At 44.5% G+C, this 23,950-nt stretch overlaps 2 protein-coding genes across 2 annotated transcripts; both read right to left on the bottom strand.

Moving 5' to 3' along the window:
• Positions 1-3,475: 3,475 nt before the first annotated feature.
• LOC109402150 (pyruvate dehydrogenase E1 component subunit beta, mitochondrial) lies at positions 3,476-19,792 on the bottom strand. Its single transcript, XM_029875515.2, has 5 exons — positions 19,338-19,792; positions 8,632-8,980; positions 8,218-8,562; positions 8,076-8,156; positions 3,476-4,341 (listed from the first exon to the last, which is right to left on the bottom strand). Exons 1-5 carry the CDS (start codon positions 19,521-19,523, stop codon positions 4,238-4,240), a joined length of 1,065 nt encoding a protein of 354 aa, XP_029731375.1. The 5' UTR covers positions 19,524-19,792; the 3' UTR covers positions 3,476-4,237.
• Positions 19,793-20,970: 1,178 nt separating this feature from the next.
• LOC109426460 (origin recognition complex subunit 3) lies at positions 20,971-23,701 on the bottom strand. Its single transcript, XM_029875514.2, has 6 exons — positions 23,530-23,701; positions 22,863-23,458; positions 22,435-22,708; positions 21,912-22,371; positions 21,204-21,849; positions 20,971-21,139 (listed from the first exon to the last, which is right to left on the bottom strand). Exons 1-6 carry the CDS (start codon positions 23,554-23,556, stop codon positions 21,043-21,045), a joined length of 2,100 nt encoding a protein of 699 aa, XP_029731374.2. The 5' UTR covers positions 23,557-23,701; the 3' UTR covers positions 20,971-21,042.
• Positions 23,702-23,950: the final 249 nt, after the last annotated feature.

Genomic DNA, 23,950 nt, shown 5'->3' with positions numbered 1-23,950 from the left:
CAAGCTTTCCTGGACACCTCACATTGAGTTCAGAATCAAGAAAGCTTGTATGGCCTTCGGGCAATGCCGGCGTACTTTTGGTACAACTTGGGGTCTAAAACCCAAGTACAGTAGACGTTCGCTCGGTGCAAACGGTTTAACTGCAATGCTTTTTAACTGCAAGTCCGCTAAGTGCAACAATTTTGCAGTTATCGCACCGTTATCTGTCAAAAACAAAACGTCAACAGAGTTGCGATGTTTTTCGGATGCAATATAGCTGCATTTCGATGTTTTTGAGTGCATTTTGGCTGCGTTCAACAAAAAATGACAACCGTTTGACGTCTGTCAGTCGTTGCAGTTAGCGAAATTCATTCGGTAACTGAAACGTAAACATGTTGCACTTATCGAACGTCTACTGTATATCAAATGGATTTACACAACTGTGGTTCGGCCAATATTGGCTTATGGATGTCTTGTGTGGTGGCAAAAGGGTGAAGTGAGAACGGTCCAATCAAAATTAGGCCATCTCCAAAGGATGTGCTTAATGGCGATGTCTGGAGCGTTCTCTTCAACTCCTACGGCAGCGCTAGAAGTTCTCTTTGACGTTGCCCCACTACACATTCATCTCAAACAAGAAGCCCTTTCTTGCACTTACCGGTTACGGGTACTCGGTCTACTAGAGGAAACTCCTGTGAACCGCACATCAACACACACCTCGTTGTTTCCACTTTTGGTGAATTGGGACAAAATTGTCCTTGCTCCAAGTAATCTTACAATTGTTTGTAATTTTCCATATAGGACATTTTCCATGAAATTCCCTTCCCGGGAAGAGTGGACATCTGGTTATCTGGAAAGAAGTATTTCAGACGGCATCGTATGTTACACTGATGGCTCCCTTCTCGAAGGTCGAGCAGGTGCTGGTGTTTATTCTCGTGAGCTAAGGCTGTATCAGTCTTACTCACTTGGTAGACACTGCACCGTTTTTCAGGCCGAAATCTTTGCTCTTATGTGCGGAGTGCAATCAGCACTTCAGCAGCACGTAATGGGCAAAGTAATATACTTCTGTTCTGATAGCCAGGTTGCTATTAAAGCACTTGCTTCGGCCAACTCCAGGTCGAAGATAGTTATCGCTTGTTGAACTCAAATCGAGGAGCTGAATTCAGCAAACGCTGTTCACCTTGTATGGGTATCTGGTCATTCTTCCATCGCTGGAAATGAATTGGCTGATGAATTAGTTCGCTCTGGAGCATCACATGACTTCATTGGCCCTGAGCCAGCTATTCCGATATCGAAGTGTTGGATTAAGCTTCAGATTCACACCTGGGCTGTCACTCAACACAGACAATATTGGAATAGTTTGGAGTCATGTCGTCAAACCAAATTGTATAGTGCTGAGCCATCTCTACGGGTGGCGAAGTATCTAACTAATCTGTCTAAGCAGAACTGCAGCATGCTGGTCAAAGCATTGACTGGCCACTGCCGACTCAGCTATCACATGGCGAATATTCAGCAAGCTGATTCATTTGCCTGTGATAGCTGTGAATCCGATTATGGAACTTCGTATCATTTGATATGTAACTGTCCAGTTTTCGCGCAACTGCGTTTCCGAGTATTCGGTAAACACTTATTAAGTGAAACTGACTTCAGAAACCTGAATCTTCAGGATATTCTGTTGTTCTTAACCCGCTGTGGTAAAGAGCTATAGGCTCTCTTTCGCTTTATGCGTTATTACAGTGCCCTTTTCAGGGCGCTGTTTGAACCCATTGTGGTACGATTATGCGTTAGTACCCTCTTCCAGGGTATTTTTCCTATTTCCCTACCTGTCCCTATCCCCATCCAAATCCTTTTTCCTTCCTTTTCCCTCAGGTAGATGATGAAATAGGCTGTTATTTTGGCGATGGCACAAATGTCCAAAATGGAGGATAACGTGCCTCTGGAGCCGGCCTTCTGATACCTGATAACGTCATGAATAGTAACTATGTATAAGTTATTGAAGACATTTCTGGGGTAATTGTAAAGTAAAATACAAGGAGGTTTGCGAGCAATTTTCCAACTTATTATAGGGGCCTATCATCTTTCCAGCTAGACTTTGCACTACCAATTTCTTTAATAATCAGTAAAAAATTAAAAAAAAAAAATAAAAAGAAAATGGCTTAGTAGGGAAAACTTGGGAGCTTATGTATTTTAATGTGGATACCCTGATTTGAATGTGCATCACAAACTCAGGACTGCAACTTTAGTGAGGCTCTTTAATGCAAATTGAAGTAAACTCAATAGAATCAATTGTGCCCTACCGTTCGTTTTGATGCGAACAAATTAAATTACATTACACTTTGATTACTTTCCCATCGATTACTTGAGAGCTCCTGGAAAATACTAAGTCAACCAGCAGAGCCAGTTGAATTCATCGTAATTGCAATCACGTTCGAATTCATACAACTCGACTGACTTTCCTGGGTGCTTTATTCTCTGCGGGTCATCCCTTGCCGTCGCCGTCGTCAGTCGATACGCTCGCTTCGATCAAACGAAGTGATTTGAAACTTCTAAACTAAAAAAGAGACGAAAGCACACACACTTGCTACAGCTGTGGGATTTAATTTCCAGAAACGTCATGCTCTGATTTCGAACAAACGTCTATCACATACTTGATGATTACTTACAATGAGAAATTTTCACCATCCCTCCCATCCCACAAGCATCACATGGCAGTGGATAACAATGTGGCAGCAAAGCGGAAGAGGAGACTAAATTCCATCCAGCATGTCCCTAACGAAGGATCTGAAAAGTTGTCAACTTTTTGAAATGTGTAGTCCCATGGACGGTCCGGTTTCGCTCACCGATGGAAGCAGGGGAACATTCAGCAGGAATGGACGAGCTGTCAACTATTTCTATAGGCTAACCACGTCCTAACAACAGCTAGCATTGATAGGATAGAGAAAGGGCCGACGACAAAGTGTTACAGAAAACTTCCTAAAACCGAAGAGCAACACCCTACTGGGAAGTTTCAAGTTTTTCTTTGCTGGGATGTAATTTGAAATTTCTCGCTATTCTTGAAGCGTTTTAGCGAAGTTTTATTGCGAAGTCAGTATCACTAATTGTTTATACAAAAAGCTCAGTTGGAATTCGTTTTCAATTAATTTGCTTAGAATCAAAACAGGTTGCGTCCATTTTGCCTCGTGATTTTCGAGGATTAGGTAAGTGATCACTCTTAGAGTGATAGAGTTTTGCAGTTATTCAGTAATATCTCATTAATAGTATACTAGTAAATCTGTTGGTTGTTGACATTACGTTGTGAAAACGTCGACTTTTCACTGATCAAAAGATAAGCAGTTTAAAAATTCCCTTTTTAATTTTCCCGAATTTCCCAACTGGGAGGCTGTTAGAATGTAAGGTATCCTGTACCCTGGCGTTAGATATTGACTCAACGATGCTATAAAGTAACACATCGACGACAGAAGGGTGTGATATATCACTTACTAAATTCAATCTTCGCAGATTTTACTATTTTCAAAATTATATTCGATATTGGCAATGTCTCCAAATTGTGATCGATTCGAACGATAGCGAATCCCGTTTATGGAAAGGAAACGAAAGATTTAATGTGTCGAAAATTGGACAACACTGGGGGGTGATGAAAAAGGGATCTGACTGGGTGACATGGGTGGGCGGTTTGTCTGTTAGTAATCCAACTAACGGTGTCGTTGTGGTGTTCAGTTCTATTTACATTCATATATCAACTACATGATTAATATCCTGACTTTCTGTTGTTTGTATGCACAATGGTTTACATTTTTCCCTGTGCAGCGAGGCGCTTGACTACTACCAACCAACTGTTTCCTTTCCCCTAAATATGAGAAGACATGCACGTGGTTGAACCTATTGATGATTGAAATGAAAAATTTCGAATTTTGACAACAAAAATTAACTAAGAGTTTAAATGAATTGCGCGCTATTGAGAATCACATGATGTCTTTAGAGTAGAGAATACTTTTGAGGCTTACAGTTAGTTAAGCCATGCCATCAATCATTCGGTATGTTTTTGATTTTGACACATCAAAAGAAAAGAAAATTAAAATAACCCAATCAAGTAAAATAAAAATCATCCAACCTAGCAAATATCTTTGAAACCCCTTGCTCTGTGAACTAGAACGGAGGCCCCGTCTGCACGCAGCGAGAACCTCTTGCGACTTGTGTGGTACGGTGTAGTTACTTTTTCGTAGTATAAGGTTTGATCGAAGAATGTTCTCTCTTACCGTCCTTACTTAATACCTAACACTTTATTAACTGCAGTAACAACGTCGTGAGTTTGTGGCAGTGCTGCCGCTTCCAGCGATTTGGCATAAGGCATCGGGACGTCCACTCCTGTATGGGGGGAAATAAAAAATTTTACGAGTTAATTCAAGTTAGGCACTAGCCGAATATCATCAGATCGATTGATCATTAGTAATTTTGAATTCAGAAAAAAGAATGTCTTGGAGATTTCCTTTTTGAAGAAAAACGTAGAAATTTCTTCAACAACAGTCATAGAAATGCCACTAAGAACTCGTTGAGGAACTCCTATGTAAATTTTCGTAAGAAATTTTGGAGGAATTCTCGGAATGTTCTGGGAGTTTTTGGAATTCTTTGGAATGTACCTATCCTGGAAAAAGTTTCTATAGGAATTCCTGAAACTGCTCGTCCTCACGGTAAAAGTTCAGGACAGTTTGTCAGGGCTTTTTGTAGGAAAAGCATCTTACAGCAATTTGCAGCTGGGGGTGGAAGCTCAGGTAAAATATTATCTCCTGGGCGCCCATTAAAAACACCACCCCCGGCGAAGACTGGCGCTCGAGCCTAGCTATTTAGCACTGTAGTTGGAGGAAATGCCAATGCAGAACCCGTAGCTTCCGGGAAGGTAAGCCCAGCTCCCTGGGTTAGTGGGTTGGTGTCAGGCCCTGCGAGCCAGCCGTAAAAAAGACTAGCACCGGAAAATCAACAAGAGAAGAATGCGAACCGATACCAATGGCGACGACCACAGCGACGAAAAGGGACTTGCGATTGGAAGCTCGGTACGTGGAACTGCAGATCTCTCAACTTCATCGGGAGCACCCGCATACTCGCCGATATACTGAAGGACCGCGGGTTCGGAATCGTAGCGCTGCAGGAGGTGTGTTGGACAGGATCTATGGTGCGAACGTTTAGAGTTAATCATACCATCTACCAGAGTTGCGGCAACACACGTGAGCTGGGAACAGCTTTTATAGTGATGGGCGACATGCAGAGGCGCGTGATCGGTTGGTGGCCGATCGACGAAAGAATGTGCAGGTTGAGGATCAAGGGCCGATTCTTCAACATTAGCATAATAAACGTGCACAGCCCTCACTCCGGAAGCACTGATGATGACAAAGACGCATTTTACGCGCAGCTCGAACGCGAGTACGACCGCTGCCAAAGCCACGACGTCAAGATCATCATAGGGGATCTAAACGCTCAGGTAGGCCAGGAGGAGGAATTCAGACCGACGATTGGAAAGTTCAGCGCCCACCAGCTGACGAACGAAAATGGCCTACGCCTCATCGATTTCGCCGCCTCCAAGAACATGGCCATTCGTAGCACCTTCTTCCAGCACAGCCTCCCGTATCGTTACACCTGGAGATCACCACAACAAACGGAATCGCAAATCGACCACGTTCTGATTGATGGACGGCACTTCTCCGACATTATCGACGTCAGGACCTATCGTGGCGCTAATATCGACTCTGATCACTACCTGGTGATGGTTAAACTGCGCCCAAAACTCTCCGTTATTAACAACGTACATTACCGGCGGCCGCCCCGGTACGATCTAGAGCGACTGAAGCAACCGGATGTCGCCACCGCATACGCGCAGAATCTCGAGGCAGCGTTGCCGGACGAGGGTGTGCTCGATGTGGCCCCTCTAGAGGACTGCTGGAGTACAGTCAAAGCAGCCATCAACAACGCAGCCGAGAGCACTATCGGGTACGTAGAACGGAGTCGACGAAACGATTGGTTCGACGAGGAGTGTAGAGTGGTTCTGGAGGAGAAGGATGCAGCGCGGGCGGTAATGCTGCAGCATGGAACCCGACAGAATGTGGAGCGATACAGACAGAAGCGGAAGCAGCAGACCCGTCTCTTCCGGGAGAAAAAGCGCCGCCTGGAAGAAGCGGAGTGCGAGGAAATGGAACTGCTGTGCCGTTCACAGGAAACACGTAAGTTCTATCAGAAGCTCAACGCATCCCGCAAAGGCTACGTGCCGCAAGCCGAAATCTGCAGGGATAAGGACGGGAGCCTCCTGACGGACAAACGTGAGGTGATCGAAAGGTGGAAGCAGCACTTCGACGAGCACCTGAATGGCGAAGAGAATGTAGGCACGGAGGACCAAGGCAGCGGAGGAAATGACTATGTTGGTGCAGCAGAGGACGGGAACGAACCAACTCCCACGCTGAGGGAAGTTAAGGATGCCATCCACCAGCTCAAAAACAACAAAGCGGCTGGTAAGGACGGTATCGCAGCAGAACTCATCAAGATGGGCCCGGAAAAGTTGGCCACCTGTCTGCACCAGTTAGTAGTCAAGATCTGGGAAACCGAACAGCTACCGGAGGAGTGGAAGGAAGGGATAATCTGTCCCGTCCATAAGAAAGGCGACAAGTTAATGTGTGAGAACTTTCGAGCGATCACCATTTTGAATGCCGCCTACAAAGTGCTATCCCAGATCATCTTCCGTCGTCTTTCACCTAAAGTAAATGAGTTCGTGGGAAGTTACCAAGCCGGTTTCATCGACGGCCGGTCGACAACGGACCAGATCTTCACCGTACGGCAAATCCTCCAGAAATGCCGTGAATACCAGGTCCCAACGCATCACCTGTTCATCGACTTCAAAGCGGCATACGACAGTATCGACCGCACAGAGCTATGGAAAATTATGGACGAGAACAGCTTTCCCGGGAAGCTGACTAGACTGATAAGAGCAACGATGGACGGTGTGCAGAACAGCGTAAGGATTTCGGGTGAACTATCCAGTTCATTCGAATCTCGACGGGGACTACGACAAGGTGATGGACTTTCCTGCCTACTATTCAACATCGCCCTGGAAGGTGTTATGCGACGAGCCGGGCTCAACAGCCGGGGTACGATCTTCACGAAATCCAGCCAATTTGTCTGTTTTGCGGATGACATGGATATTATTGCTAGAACATTTGGAACGGTGGCAGAACAGTACACCCGCCTGAAACGTGAAGCAGCAAAGGTCGGACTGGTGGTGAATGCGGCTAAGACAAAGTACATGCTGGTAGGTGGGACTGAGCGAGACAGGACAAGCCTTGGCAGCAATGTTACGATAGACGGGGATACTTTCGAGGTGGTAGAAGAATTCGTCTACCTCGGTTCCTTGCTAACGGCGGACAATAACGTGAGCCGTGAAATACGAAGGCGCATCATCAGTGGAAGTCGTGCCTACTACGGGCTCCAGAAGAAACTGCGGTCAAAAAAGATTCACCCCCGCACCAAATGTACCATGTACAAGACGTTAATAAGACCGGTGGTTCTCTACGGACACGAGACATGGACGATGCTCGAGGAGGACCTGCAAGCACTCGGAGTTTTCGAGCGACGGGTGCTAAGGACGATCTTCGGCGGTGTGCAGGAGAACGGTGTGTGGCGGAGAAGGATGAACCACGAGCTCGCTGCACTTTACGGCGAACCCAGCATCCAGAAGGTGGCCAAAGCCGGAAGGACACGGTGGGCAGGGCATGTTGCAAGAATGCCGGACAACAACCCTGCAAAGTTGGTGTTTGCTAACCATCCGGTTGGTACAAGAAGGCGTGGAGCGCAGAGAGCACGATGGGCGGACCAGGTGGAGCGTGATCTGGCGAGTGTTGGGCGTGACCGAGGTTGGAGAGCTGCAGCTGCAAATCGAGTATTGTGGCGGCAAATTGTTGATTCAGTATTATCATGAATTTGATGTTAACTAAATAAATAAATAAATAATAAATAAATAATAGCAATTTGCAGAAAAGAACAATTTCTGAAACTCTTATGCAATTAGCCAATTTTACCCAAGTTCACTCCGCTCGATCGATCGATCCTTGTCGTAAACGTACCTGTCACACGCCAAACCGGAGCGTCCAAATGGAAGAACGTTTCGTGTTCCATAATTCTAGCACAAATCTCAGATCCAATACCTGTAGGAACGTTTGCAATTTTAATATTGTTTTGAAATAAATGAAAACCAATTAAACTTACCGCTTTGTGGCCATCCCTGCTCAACCGTCACCAGATGGTGAGTCTTCTGCACCGATTTGAATATCGTCTCGGAGTCCAGCGGGCGCAACGAACGCAGGTTGATCACCTCGCACTCGACCCCCTTGCCGGCCAGTTCGTTCGCAGCCTGCAGGGCATTTTCCACTGCCTTGGAGTGTGCCACCAGGGTAACATGCTTGCCCGGTCGCATGATCTTGGCCTTACCGATGGGCAGGATGAATTCCTTGTCCAAAACCTGGTCGGACACGGGGAACCCAACACCGTAGAGCATTTCATTTTCCAGACACACCACTGGATCTGGGTCACGGATGGCAGCCTTGAGAAGACCTGGAAATGGATCAATAACAGTTAATGATTAACCTACGTACCACTATAAATGACCTTCAATCCCCTTACCCTTAGCATCTTCGCTGTCGTACGGCGAAACCACCTTAAGTCCCGGGCAGTGTGAGTACCAAGCACCGAAGCACTGCGAATGTTGAGCGCCGACACCGGCAGCGGCACCGTTCGGGCCGCGGAAAACGATCGGCACGTTGACGGTACCGGCCGACATGTAGAATGTTTTCGCCGCCGAGTTGATGACCTGATCGATGGCCTGCATGGAGAAGTTGAAGGTCATGAACTCGCACACCGGACGCAGCCCGGCGAAGGCAGCTCCCACGGCGATACCGGCGAAACCCATCTCGGTGATGGGCGTATCGATCACCCGCTTGTCGCCGTACTTTTTCCATAGTCCTCGAGACACCTGTGGAAGGAAAATATTGTGTGTTTTTAACCATTAGTTATACTGTTACGGTTGTGCTACTTTTCCTCGAAATTAACACGCCGAGGACCTGGGAATCCCAATACCGACCAGCTTACAAAAATTGAACTATCCAAAGAGCAAAAACTGTCGTAAATAAGCCCGATGCAAATATTTAATTAGTTTTATGTCACCCCCCTTCAAAAATCCCAAAATATTCAATTCAATAGATTTTTTTTACAAGCAACTATTTTTCAACAGTTGAAAAATATTGTATCAATAATTGGTATAATTTGTATTTTTTTCAATAGTATTTTTTTTTTTGTTTGTTCCTTATTTATTTTTGTCCCCCCTCTTTCGTACCCGATGAGAGGTCTCGGACATAAAAGAAAAATAATATTTGCATCGGCCTAACGCTTAAAAATAACAACTTTGGTTCGAGTGTCATTTCCCTGAACACCGACTCCAGGACGACCCATTTTTTCGAATCATCTGTTGTGCACTCTTTTATAATTTATTTGAATTATTTTTTTAGTTTTACGACCTTTCAACTCAAAAAGAGTCAGTCAGGCATTTATTCATTTCAACTCTTATAATTATATGCATGTTTTTGATTTTCCTTTTTGGTGTTTCAATCCTGAGCACCCACGGTGGTGCAAAGGATCGAATTGAAAGATCTCCATCCTAGGCGATTCCCCGCTATCGCCTTGACCAAATTTCTGTCGACTTGCTTTGTTTCGTTGTTCAAACTGCGCCGCCATGAGCCTCTGGGTCTGCCTCTGCTGCGATGTCCTGCTGGGTTCCAATCTAACTCTTGGATGCAGATTTCGTTTCCGCTCGCCCCTGCTTAAAGTGTGGCCCACCTCTACTTCCGCTCCCGATTTTCTGTCCCTATCGGCTTTTGGTGACATTGACGATGATGCTCCACGTTGGAGACCAATTGTGAGGCCACCATGAACGAATTATATACTGCAGACATATATTGATGAAAACCTGCAGCCTTTGAGTGTTCTCCACTGATACACACCAAGTTTCATTGGCGTACAACAGCACAGATTTTACGTTCGAGATAAAAATTCAGATTTTAGTGCGTCGACTAATGTGGTTGTTTTTCCATACAATTCTTAAACTCGCAAAACCAACCCTCGCCTTCTTGATCCATGCACCTACATGTATGTCGACCTTGGTGCCACCATCGGTCGCCATTTGGCTACCAAGATATTGGAAGCTTTCAACATTTTCCACTGATTGCCCAACTACTGTAATGCTGGAAGGGTTGACCGTGTTTACATTCAACGATTTGGTCTTGTTGACGTTGATGGTAAGACCTGGTCAGATCATCGAGCTTGCTCTGCATAAGAGCTAGGAGAGCAACGTCATCAACCAATCCGAAGGTGCTCCATAGTATACATCCTTGCCTCAAGAGACGAACCAGCCAAGGGCTGAAAGTCTCTTTAATAAAGACAAATCAATCAATCAATCCTTGCCTCACTACAGCAACGACTCGAATGTGATCGGACAAAACACCGTTGTGCAGTACTCGGCACAAAAATGAGACCATTTATTTTCTCAGGGACACCCTTGCACCTGAGGGCTTCCGACATGTTTTCGTGATTGAGGTTTGAGACGATCGAAAGCTTTTTCGTAATCAATGAACACCAAATAGAGAGATTCTTGGAATTCATTGATTTGCTCCAGGATGATACGGAGCGTGACAATATGGTCTACACAGGATCGTCCGGTACGGAATCTCTGTGCAGAGGACTTTGAGAACTATACACAGTAACATGATGCACCGTCAATAATCGCATACAGTCAGGTTCGCCTTTACAGTCAGGTACCTTTACTAAGATTCCGTGTATCCAGTCAGCCGGAAATGTCGCGGTTTCCCATAATGTTGTAGAATAATTGATGCAGCAGTTGTGCAGATACTACAGGGTCAGCTTTGAGCATCTCAGCTGACATGCGATTTTTCTTTTTACGCTGCTTTAATAACCAATTAATCCATCGCTCCATATCATGACCATTGGGTGCTGTTTCATCTGTCTTGTTTGTTTCCATCGCATTGCCGTTGTCATCAACATCACCGTCGTCGTCGGTAGAAAATTCCAAGGGATTTACAACTAAATTGATTACCTGTCACTACTGAAAAAATACTTTGATTACTAATTGATTACTGTGATTACTATGATTACTTATTGATTCCCAAGATTACTATTGATTGCTCAAGATTACTACAGATTACTCAGATTACTTTAGATTACCATGATTACTTGTGATTATCTTGATTACTTATTGATTACCGGATTATTAATGATTACTTTGGATAGCCATGATTACTTGTGATAACCTTGATTACATATGATTACTCATTGATTACCAAGATTACTATTGATTACTCAAGATTACTACTGATTACTCAGATTATTAATGATTACTTCTGATTACCATGATTACTTGTGATTACTTATGATAACTTATTAATTATCAAGATTACTATTGATTACTCAAGATTACTACTGATTACTCAGATTACCTAGTTGATTACATGTGATTACCATTGATTACATCTGATTATTATTGATTACATCTGATTATCATTGATCACCACGGATTATCATTGATTGCTACGGATTACTAATGATTACATCAGATTACCATGATTACTCAGAAAAATCGAAATTAATCATTGATTACTTGTCATTAAAAAAAATGGTTGAAAACCCCTTGGAAAATTCTGTTTAAACGGTCTGTGGTTCAGCTATATGCATGACTTTAACATTCTTTCTTTTTGGCGATGCATCGCGATGGTGTCAATCTGATTCACAGCTCTTCAACAATACAGTTGTAGCTGAAACTTTTGTTGTTACCGTGCCATGCCCTACTACCGTGACCTTAAGGATGCTCTTCACTTCAAAGAGCCCTGTAAAATCAATTATCCGTGTTTCTTGATTTTTCAAACGCTATATTATTGGTTATTCTGTGTATTATGTATAATAAATATAATTAATGGTATTCCAAATGTTTAAACCATTGTTAAAAACAATTGGTAAAACATAGCATTGTGCCTAATACCGTGTATGTGACCCGCGTACATTGGTGGTCCTTTGAATCATCACTATATCAATCATACTAAGTTCATACTTAAAAAAATCTGTGCGTTAAACGTTGCCTAGAGGTTTGTACAATTGATTCATAAAGTAAAAAAGTATCAATAATATTTTCAGCTTGCAGTTTTAGCCGAAACACGGTATTTGGAACACAAAAGGAACCATGCCCTAATACCGTGTATTGGTACTTCGCACTCACATTTTGTGAATATTTTTAATTGCTTGTTTTTGTAAATATGTGCCAAATTTATTACGCCTAACTTAAGAAGGTTTAATATGCTAATGATTGAATTAGTTACTTAGTTAAAAAAAATAATACACTTAGTAAAATATTTGAGTTTTTTGTCAAATACACGGTATTAGGAGGCACACGGTATTAGGGCATGGCACGGTAGTTGAGTATATTTCCAGCATCGACCTTTGCATTAGTTTTGGTAATGGTCTCTGCATTGTTGGATGTCGTTTGCGCTGTTAACTTTTTGTTCTCGCTGCATGATCTGTCAGTGTGTAGTAATGGAGTACAGTGGCGGCATGATGCCGGGTGCGATTTGAAGCTGATATACATACATACGTTTGTTCAGTACTGATGATGGCATAAAGATTTGATGTACATTCTCAGCTTCATTTTTACAAAGCGTATTCTAGACGGAATTCCTTTTCCATCATAGCTTTTATACCCAACTGCTTCTTTGATGCTTCCTTATCCGTATACTGTCCCAAGTACGACGAAATTTCGACGTCGGTCACATTCTCAGGAAGGTCGTACATTTTGACCTCAACTCGTTCGTCTGCCATCAATAGGTGCATTTTATTTTGTTGGCCAGCAACCTCCAGCTGGTTGCAATGGTTGTGTTGCTCCACGACACTAACAGCAATATGACAATCACGACATTTTACGTGTACACAACACTGCGTGTTATGTGGGTAATGGGTAAAGAGTAGAGAGAAATGGGGAATCGGAGTTTAGTGTGTAAAACGAGAGGAAGAAAATAAATAGTCGCGTTTGTGATCCGGGATTAAATTCGCATTTTATTACGTAAAACAAATCACAACAATTGGCGTCGGAGGACGGGATCGATAAAAAGTAGTTTTAATCATCCACGATTTGATTCGGTCGAAAGAAGAGCGAAATTGATTAAATTCGTATTCGGTAAAAGTCGCGAGCATTTGGAGAAACATAACCTATATCCGTCAGAATGAATCCAATTGGAACGGGAATGCAGCCGTTCGATCCGGACGACACCATCAACGTTAGTTCCCGTTGGAAGAAGTGGAAAAGGTCGTTCGAGATTTTTCTGGACGTGAATAATGTTGCATTGCCGTCTCGCAAAAAGTCCTACCTCTTACACTACGCAGGGGAAGGCGTTCAGGATATCTACGATAGCCTGGTAGGAGACCCTGAGCCGGCGGTACCAGCGGGTTCGGATGCGTACAAAGAGGCTCTTCGTGTGTTGGACAACCACTTCCTGCCGATGAAGTGCCTACCGCAAGAAAGACACATCTTCCGTAATTTGGAGCAAGGGCCGGACGAGAAAATTTCCAAATTCGTTCTTCATCTAAGAGAGCAAGGCAACTTGTGTGAATACGCAAACTGGCTAGACGAAAACATCAAAGAACAAATCTTTGAGAAAGGACGTTCCGATGAGCTACGAGCTAAAATCCTCACGAAGCCCAACATGACTTTGGACGAAATCATCAAGAAGGGCCGTTCTTTGGAAACAATCGAGAACGTTCGTCAACAGTTGCAGCGATCAGCAGAAGTAAACAAAGTGAATTTTTCCAAGCAAGAATGTTTCCGTTGCGGGCGTACAGGGCATTTTGCAAACAGTGATTCGTGTCCGGCGAAGGATAAACGCTGTGAGAAATGCGGACTGATCGGCCATTTCAAGCGTTGCTGCAATACGAAATCCAGGAGCAGTAAGCAGAAGAAGGTGCACCAAATCGATAGAGAATCGGCTGTAGGAGGTGCGGAAGAGCTCTACGACTCCGATGATTCCACTAGTAATCACCAGGAGGACCACGATCAAGAGGAGCTGAAATACGTGTTTGCTGCTGAAACAGACAACCTGGGTGGCGAAAAGGTGGTTTGCAGTGTTGGTGGCGTAAAAATTAAATGGGTCGTGGATTCTGGAGCCGGGGTCAACGTTATTGACCACGGTACGTGGTCATACCTGAAGCAACAGAATATCAGTATTCTGTCGCAGTCCAAGGAATCCAAAACAACTCTTAAAGCCTATGGAAACAGTAGTCTGAAGGTTGTGGGGCAGTTCACAGCTAGTATTGCCACGAAGAACCACGAAGTTGTTGCTGACGTTTTCGTGGTACAAGAGAAGGGTGCGAGTTTGCTAAGCAAGGACACGGCCACTCAGCTGCAAATCTTGAAAATCAACACGGATGTCTGGACTGTAAGTTCCGGGATCAACAAAATTGGAAAAATCAATGGAATTGAAGTCAGCTTGCAAATTGATCCTACTGTGAAACCGGTCCAGATCACTAAGTGCCACATTCCGATACCATTGCAGGACAAAGTAGAGCAGGAAATCAATCTTTTGTTGGAGCAGGACATCATTGAGGCGGCTCCGATCGATTCGCCTTGGATATCTCGTCTGGTGGTAAATCCGAAAGCTGGAGATCCTTCGGCCGTTCGTCTCTGTGTGGACATGCGTGCCGCCAACAAGGCCATTGTCCCGCAGCATTTCCCTCTACCTACTTTTGAAGATATTGTTCCACACCTACATGATTGCAAGTGGTTTTCGAAAATAGATTTGAACAAAGCTTTCCATCAAGTGGTTTTGGCTCCGGAGTCCCGCTTCGTTACCACATTTGCTACACATCACGGCTACTACCGTTACAAACGACTAACGTTTGGTATGAACTGCGCCTCTGAAGTGTTCCAGAGCATCATGGAACGAGTGCTGAAAGGAATTCCCGGAGTCAAAGTTTTTGTGGACGACATCCTCATCTTCGCCTCATCTAAGAGAGAACACGACATCGCACTGAAAGCGGTCATGCGCCGTTTGGAGGAGTACGGAATCACTGTCAACCAGAAAAAGTGTTCCTTGGGAAAGCAGGAGGTGGAATTCATGGGTCATATTCTTTCGGTTGATGGCATTCGACCGACCATGGACAAGGTGGAGACAATCAAACGACTGCGAGAACCGAAAACTACTGAAGAATTGCGAAGCTTCTTGGGAATGATTACTTACCTTGGCAGGTTCATTCCGGAGCTGTCGACGCTGACAGCTCCACTGCGTGAGCTGCTCAGAAAGGATGCTGCATTCAACTGGGGCTCCGACCAGGAAGAGGCGTTTCGAAAACTGAAGGATACTTTGAAAAATCCCAAGAATCTCGGCTATTATTCTCCCCATGACAAGACCATCGTAATTGCGGATGCAGGACCAACCGGTCTCGGTGCCATTTTGTTCTCCTGGAGCAAAAGAGTTATTTGCTACATCAGCAAAGGGCTCTCTGAGGCTGAAAAGTCCTACGCCCAAAACGAAAAGGAAGCGCTTGCGTTAGTGTGGGCCACAGAACGATTGCAAATATATCTACGGGGATTGACATTTCTTCTTCTTACCGATCACGAGCCACTTAAGGTTATCTTTGGGCCTAATCACGTGTCTTGCCCGAGGATTGATCGGTGGGCTATGCGTCTGCAATCTTTTCGATTCGTCGTTATCCACATCCCAGGTAAAGTTAATATAGCTGATCCGCTGTCAAGATTGCCAACCTACACAAAATGCAAAACGTACGACCAATTTGGTGAAGAAACCATCTACGCGATTGTGCAAAAAGCAATGCCTACTGCACTAACCACAGAAGACGTCATTAGCCATACCAAGTCAGATACAGAACTTGCAGTTGTGAAGGAGGCTCTCAATACTGGTCGTTGGCATGATGGAGTAAAGAAGTTTGCACCGTTCAAAGACGAGCTGTACTGTTGCAAGGAACTACTGATGCGAGGTGAGAAAATAGTCGTTCCTCAAAGTCTTCAGAAGCGGGTCCTATCCTTGGCGCACATTGGACATCCTGGTATAGAAAGGTCAAAACAGCGACTCCGTTCCAAAGTGTGGTGGCCTTCTATGGATAAAGATGTGGAGGTAGCAGTACGTAAGTGTTTGGATTGTCAAATTGTAGGAAAGGCCGTTCCCCCAGAACCAATGGCGTTAAGAAAGATGCCTGAAAATCCTTGGGAGTTTCTCAGTATGGACATGTTAGGTCCATTACCTTCTGGAGAATCACTGTTGGTGGTCATCGATTGCTACAGTCGCTTCAAAATAGTGGAGGTGTTGCGGCAGACCACTTCAGCGGATATCATCTGCAAACTGAAACCGTTGTTTATGCGAATGGGTCTTCCTTGTGTCCTTATGACCGATAATGCAAGGAATTCGAAGATTTTTGCAAGGCATTGGGTATCCAGTTGAAACGCACCACTCCGTATTGGCCGCAAGCGAATGGCGAAGTGGAGCGCCAAAACAGAGCCATTCTGAAAATTCTGAGGATCTCCGAGATGAATAATACGGATTGGAAAACGGATTTGGAGGAGCACAACTACGTGTATGCGTTGACGCCTCATCCAGCAACAGGGCGTTCTCCAGCGGAACTAGCGTTTGGTCGTCAATTTCGAGACTGGATACCTCAACTCTCTAGTCTCCGAAACCGCGATGAAGATGTCAAGGATAAAGATACAACCTACAAATACAACGCTAAATGCCAAGTTGATGCAGCAAGGAGGGCTAAGGAATCGATTCTTGAAGAGGGTGACCAGGTTCTAATGAAAAACATGCATCCTTCAAACAAACTTTCTGCCACATTTCTTCGGGAACCAGCGCAGGTGATGAGTAAACAAGGCAACTCAGTCATCGTTCAAACTCCGGAAGGCGTACAATATCGGAGGAACTCATCGCATCTGAAGAAAGTTTACTCTCCGGATCCGGAAAGCAAGAACACCACAACCGAAGACGAGAATGAGTGGGAAACTCCAACGGCAATAGAAATCTCACCTGAGTCTCCAGGTGCTACAGGAAAGGCGACTGACTCGAGGCCTGCACCGCATCAAGCTTCGCCGCGAGGAAGCATTCCCAGACCGGGCAGACATATCAAGCGACCACTTCGATTTGATGACTATGTCATGGATGTTAGCGTCGATGGAGGAGACTAAAGGACCAAGCTGTGGAAAGGGGAAATTGTTATGTGGGTAATGGGTAAAGAGTAGAGAGAAATGGAGAATCGGAGTTTAGTGTGTAAAACGAGAGGAAGAAAATAAATAGTCGCGTTTGTGATCCGGGATTAAATTCGCATTTTATTACGTAAAACAAATCACAACACTGCGCATGGTTCATTTGTTGGCGTTGAACTTCCTAGGGGCGAATGTTCCAAAAGATAAACTTATGGACATCTTCAAAGCTCGGTCGTTTTTGAACACTTTTAAACATGCTTTTGAATCTATCTTAAGAATGTTCTCGCGGAATGTTCGGGTCGATCTGTCACTTTTTCGATTGAACTGTCATTGTATCCACGAAAATGAAAACTGTTTTGTTAATTTTACCATCAAAACAAAGTTATTAGAATTCAATAAAATAACGTTATACTCAGAAAAAATGAGCTCGTTCGATTAGGCTATTGAAAATAGCCATTTTTTATTTACTACACAATCCAATTGAACGAAATGTGGCCTGTTTGGCAGAACTTTAAATGCCTTTTTTTCAATTCGTACTTTTTACATGTCTGTTATGCAAGTGAGGGCAGTATGTATTGAGCTTTTTGTTACAATTTCTAACTTTTACAAAAATAGGGATGGCCTACTAGCTATCTGTACAGAAGTAGATTACTTAGCCCATTACGTGCTGCTGAAGTGCTGATTGCACTCTGCACATAAGAGCAAAGATTTCAGCCTGAAAAACAGTGCAGTGTCTACGAAGTGAGTAAGACTGATGTAGACTTAGCTCACGAGAGTAGACATCAGCTCCAGCTCGACCCTTGAGAAGGGAGCCATCAGTGTAACAAACGGTGCCATCTTAAATACTTCTCTCCCAGATAACCAGATGTCCACTCTTCCCGGGAAGGGAATTTCGTGGAAAATGTCCTATTTGGAAAATTACAAGCAATAGTAAGATCATTTGGAGCAAGGACAGTTTTGTCCCAATTGTCCAAAAGTAGAAACAACGAGGTGTGTGTTAATCTGCGGTTCACAAGGGCTTCTTCTAGTAGACCGCGTACCTGGGGCGGTAAGTGCAAGAAAGTGCTAGTTGTTTGAGATGAATGTGTAGTGGGACAACGTCAAAGAGAACTTCGAGCGCTGTCGTGGGAATTGAAGAGAAGGAAAGCTTAGAAGCTGGAATAATTCCAACGTACCTACTTTATCTGTTCAGTCACATCGATTTCAGAAGATTTCTGAAGAAGCCCTAAGAGCAATTAATACCAGGAGGAATGGAAACAATTGGCCCATGACCGGGGCTTCTTCTTCTTCTCGGCGTAACGTCCTCACTGGTACAACCCTGCTTTTCAGCTTAGTGTTTTATGAGCACTTCCACTGATATTACCTGAGCTTCCTCTGGCAATGACCGTTTTGTATGTGTACATCATGTGACATGCACGACTTTCCGAAAAGTTCCTGAACCGACCGGGAATCGAACTCGTCACCCTCGGCATGGTCATGCAAAATACCCCCTTCTTCACAGCTGAGGGCACACGGGCTATAGAACGGGCCCTGTGAAGGTTTTTTGTTATTTTATTTGGCGTAGAGATTGAACATGTCGAATTGTAGCTCCCAAGTAAATGCAATAAAATGTGTCTAGCGCATTACTTGACCCGTATGAAGTAGCATCAATAATAGAAAGTATGAAAATCAATCATCATTCATACATCTATCGCCATTATTCATAATCGTCTTTGATCGCACAACTTGATGACGATGGTGATCGGATGAAGCATAGCATAAGCATTGAACTGCCGAACGAACTGTAAACAAAAATCGTCACCTCCCCGACGTCATTTTGCGCCTCCACTACCGCCTTCCTGATAACCTTCAAGTGTACGCGTACCCACTTCGGTTCCCAATCCACTCCCAGTCGCAACATACCCCCCGCCAGAGCTCTCCTCAATCAACCAATCCTTCTTACTTTTTTCAAGATTCGCATGAACCGCGACGGCAAATACGAAATGTTTACGTAACATGGCATGGAGAGTTGAACCGAGAAGAAAAAAAATCTACTCCCTTACCCCCTTAGGAAGCAGGACTTCTTCCTTACCTTGTAGGCACCGTCGTACTGGGCCACCTCCTCGCCGAGCAGGAACACCCGCTCGTCCCGTTCCATCTCCTCGTCCAGGGCCGAGTTAAGGGCATCGCGGACGGTCAGCTGCTGAGCGGAAAGGACTTTCGAGGTCGAAAACGAACGGCGGGTCAATCCGCGCACGGCAGCCGTAGCGAGCATCATCTTGCGGGACACTTTCTGCTGTTGGCACACTGGTGGGAACGACGACGACGACGGATTCGGTCGGATCGATCGGGTAATGTGGCGCGGAATTAGAAGCGGATCGCAGATCGCGAGACGTGGGACTGCGGCACACAAATGCAATCAACTTTATTGTATGGACCGAAGAAAACCGGGACGGGCGACGGGCGACGAGCAATAAAAGTCAGTCAAACACGCACACAGCCTCGACGAACCGCGGATGAGATTCTGCCGACAGCGAAGCAGTCAGATTGACACTTTGGTTGTGGATGGGGCGGTGGGTGGTGGCTGATGGTGGGCGCCGCTTGTTGACATTCGCCGTCGCGGTGATTGTACTAAAATAACGGGATGATGTGTGCTAAAAAATTACGCGCACTCTGTGAAGGCGATCAGGCCGGTATGCAACTAATCTCAGAAAATTCATTCATCTATCACAAAATACATTCTTATTTCAGCATTTGAGTATAGAATTTGAATTAACTTTATTCTAAAAGCCTAATAATTGAACTTGCAGTCAACTTTAGACGAAATCTCAAATACTCGCTCCAGTCTTGGCTCCAGTCGACTTTTTGGATTCCATTCAGGTCCCATATGAAATGTGCAAAATTTCAGGGCGATCGGTGAAACTATAATTTAGCACAAGCGATTCAAAGTTTGCATAGGATTTACTATGGGAAATGCTATACTTTCAGAGAAAAAATCCCAGAGGTCACCCCTTATCTCCTTAATTCAAATCGATCAATGCTCCTTGTAGTAAATTCATCCATGAAACTTTGGATGAGGAAAGTTATTTCATAATTTCGATAATTTCCGATTAATGATCCGCCGAATGGCTCATTGCTTCGTTGTATCAGCAGCACTGCTGCTGCCGCTGTTGCATGTGGTTGCGGGAGGCATCACCACCCCCAGCAACAGCCGCAACCAAGGCAGTAGCTGCAGTGCTGCTGTAATGAGCCATTCGTCGGATCATTAATCGGTAATTATTAAATAACTTTTTTCACAGGCATCCAATCGTTTTGCGGTCTTCAAAGGAAAGTTTCATGGATGAATTTTCTACAAGGAGCATTGATCGATTTGGATTAAGGACACAAGTGGCGACCTCTGGGATTTTTTATTTGTAAGTGTAACTTTTCCCATAGTAAATCCTATGCAAACTTTGAACCGCTTGCGCTAAATTATAGTTTCACCGATCGCGCTGAAATTTTGCACAGTTCAAATGGGGCCTAAATGGAATCCAAAAAGACGACTGGAGCAAGGATTTATTTGTATCATACAAGCGTGTACCATGCTAATGCTCATAGACAAAGGAAAATCAAACCATCATTTACATTCAGACATGAGATTTGTCATCTAATTTCATCTTTCGAAGGTCATTATGATTCTGATTTTTTTTGTTGCCAGAAGTAAAATTTCAAGCGCGGCGCGGCGCTTTATGTGTAAAAAGATTACAAAACTTTATTGATTACCACACAAATACTGGAAAACATTACATACATACAAGTTACCAAGTTAACCGAGCGACATGGTCCGTTTTTCGCTTCGAAGATTTGATGAAGCCAAGAAACTGCAATTCGGCCACTGCCCTTGTAAAGCGTGCTCTGGAAAAAAAAAAGTTCAGGAATCAGATATGCACAATCAAAAAATGTATTCCAGTATACTTACTGAATCTTTGGATCAACCTGTTGGTCCTGATCGTCATCGGGTTCACCGCACTCGTCCACCACCGTCCGGAATGCCTGCAGCCAGTCGAACAGATTAATCATCCGGCCGCTTTCCAGATGCAACTTGTAGGCCACCGAAAGGTCCGGCAGGGTGGGAACCAAACTGCAGTGCTCACCTAATTCGCAACATTCGCACTGCAGGTAGTACTGTGGATTGTTCAGGGCCGTGTGAACCGCAGCACGTGGAACGCCGACCATGTGTCGCCGAATCGTAGCCGATTCACCGTACACGAACAGCTCGATCAACGGAATGTTCCGATTGAACGGCCGAAGGTGCTTCCGGAAAACGTCGTTGGTCAGGTAGGACACCAAATTACCCACTGATCGCGCAAACGGAGATTCCACTTTAGGTTGACGGGCAGCGTTCAGAAGCTTCTGCTGCAACTCTTGGCGACTCATCTTGGGCGATGCGATCAAGTTTCCGACGGGTGCTTCCGCTGGAACTATCGCGACACGCTCCATCCCAGCAGAGGCAATTTCATTCGATAACCGTTGCAAATCCTGAACGATCTTTTCCAGCGTTTCCACTTCGAATATGGTTACACCACGATCGGAAGCTTCGTCGCTTCCGTGCACATATTTAATACCTGTAAACGTGATCCGGATAAGCATTTACATTTAGTATTTGACTGAATGTCGGTTATTTTACCTATTTCCATCATTCTCGTCGTTTTGGTAAGAATTTCCTCTTTGGACATGAGCGAAACCATTTGCAGGCACTGTCGGAATTCATCCGTTTGAGTGACATCCGTCGATATACAGTGTGAATAGAGCTCTCTCAGCTGCTTTCCCAGCGGTACTTTAGGTAAATCTTGTACCAAAGCCAGCAACATATCCAGCGTGCAATGAAAATTAAACCAGAAGTTGTGCACATCGAGCACGATCGATGGCAACATGCGCCGGAGGTAGTCATCATTGGTGAGGAAATCTATGACTTCCTGGGGATTGTCCAACGATTCGATAAGAGGCCGAAATGAAGACAGTTGCCTTATGGCCTCCATATCGGCTGCACTGAGTTGATCCACGATTTCCTCCAGTTCTTCGCGATCATTAGTTGAACTACATAGGGCGTAGATTGAACCCCGACCGAAGTGCTCCATAAGGGCGTACTAAGAAGTAACATATCGAGCATTAATCCCCGTTAGTGCAACACGTGCTGCAGCACCACTTACCTTGAATCCCTCCACAAATCCTTTCGCTGAGAAATCGTAAAACAAGAATATGTCCGTCAACAGTTTGAACATGTTGCCGGACAAATGAAACGGACAGTACGGCGTCAGGAAGACATTTTCCAACACCTTGTTCAGATTGGCCACGGACGGTTCCGACTGGAATATGCTGAGCTTGATCTTGCTGGTCACGTGGTACGGTAGTACACTGTGAATCGTGGCCACCGAGGTGGCTACACCGAATATCAGCACGAACGGTAGTTCCGCGGCATAGGAACTGAAATTCGGGAACAAAACATATAAATCATAGCTTCAAGGAAACAAATACTTAAGCAACTATTTTGAATAGAATGTCAAATTATTTAGTGGATTTAAATCTTAAACAGCTGAGATCAATACCAAAAGATCGAATTGTCTCAAAACCTACTTACTTCATCACCAGTAGCAAGTCCTGCAGCACGTCCGGACTGAACACCTCAAAATCCGGCACAATTACCGTCAAATTCGGCCTCTGATCCGACTGCCCATGTTTCTCCAGGTACCACGCTCGCAGCACACCCAAATTCAGCTGATTCTTCCTCAGTCTACGACTGTCCCCGTCCTGCTGTTCCTCTTCCACAAACCCAGACACCAGTGTCTCCACGGCAGCCTTCATACTGGGACAGTCCCGAGACTGGAGCTGCACCACCAAGGACATCGTATTGTTCCGGATGTTTCCGGCCAACGTTTCAAACTGGGCCATGTGGTCGATTTGATTGATCCCGGTGAGTAGGGCCGCCGTCGGCAGAACCCCGTCGTACTCCAAGCTTCGATAGCATCCTTCGACGAACTTAAGCAAGTCGTCCAAAATTTTCCCATAGCTGCACGATTGGAGCTTGTCCAGCTGATCGCGAATCCTGGTCCACATTTTTCGATAGCTTCGGTACCATAGAGCATCGGTGGCGGAACGGTCCAGCAGGCTACGGCATTTCTGCGGTTGGCGATGGGTTTTGGCTTTCGTTGCACCGTTTTTGAACACGAAGACTCCCTGGTGAGATGGCGTGCAATATTGAAGTTTTAGAATAACTAGGAATCAAATGCGAATTTCTAATACTTTACCTTTGAAACGGATATAGTGGAATACATGTTTAATCACGATAATTATATTTAAACTGCAATACTACATATACTTTTACAAAAATATTTCTAAAGTTTATAATTCGATTTGATCTAGGATGGAGCTCAAACATAAACAAATTCCATTTTGCGCGCTTCCACAATCTGATGTGAAAATTGATGTGAAGTTGCGGAAAGCAGTCTTTGTACTAAAATTTGTTATTGTCACCGACATTTGAAAAGGGCCCAAATGGTGACTTTTTTTAATTGGGTTTAACCATCTCCGAATTCCAAATATAAATCTTTAGATCTGACCATTAAATTTTATTAAATTTGATTTTTTGAACTTAACAATACATTCGACAGACAATAGATTGTAAAATCATCGCATTTTATGAGAAACCTCCGGTAAACCATTTTGTTA

Source organism: Aedes albopictus, unplaced genomic scaffold (assembly GCF_035046485.1).
Source record: "Aedes albopictus strain Foshan unplaced genomic scaffold, AalbF5 HiC_scaffold_189, whole genome shotgun sequence".
NCBI classification, from domain to species: Eukaryota; Metazoa; Arthropoda; class Insecta; order Diptera; family Culicidae; genus Aedes; species Aedes albopictus.
Note: the sequence above shows the minus strand (reverse complement) of the source record. Positions and strands in the feature narration are given on the sequence as shown.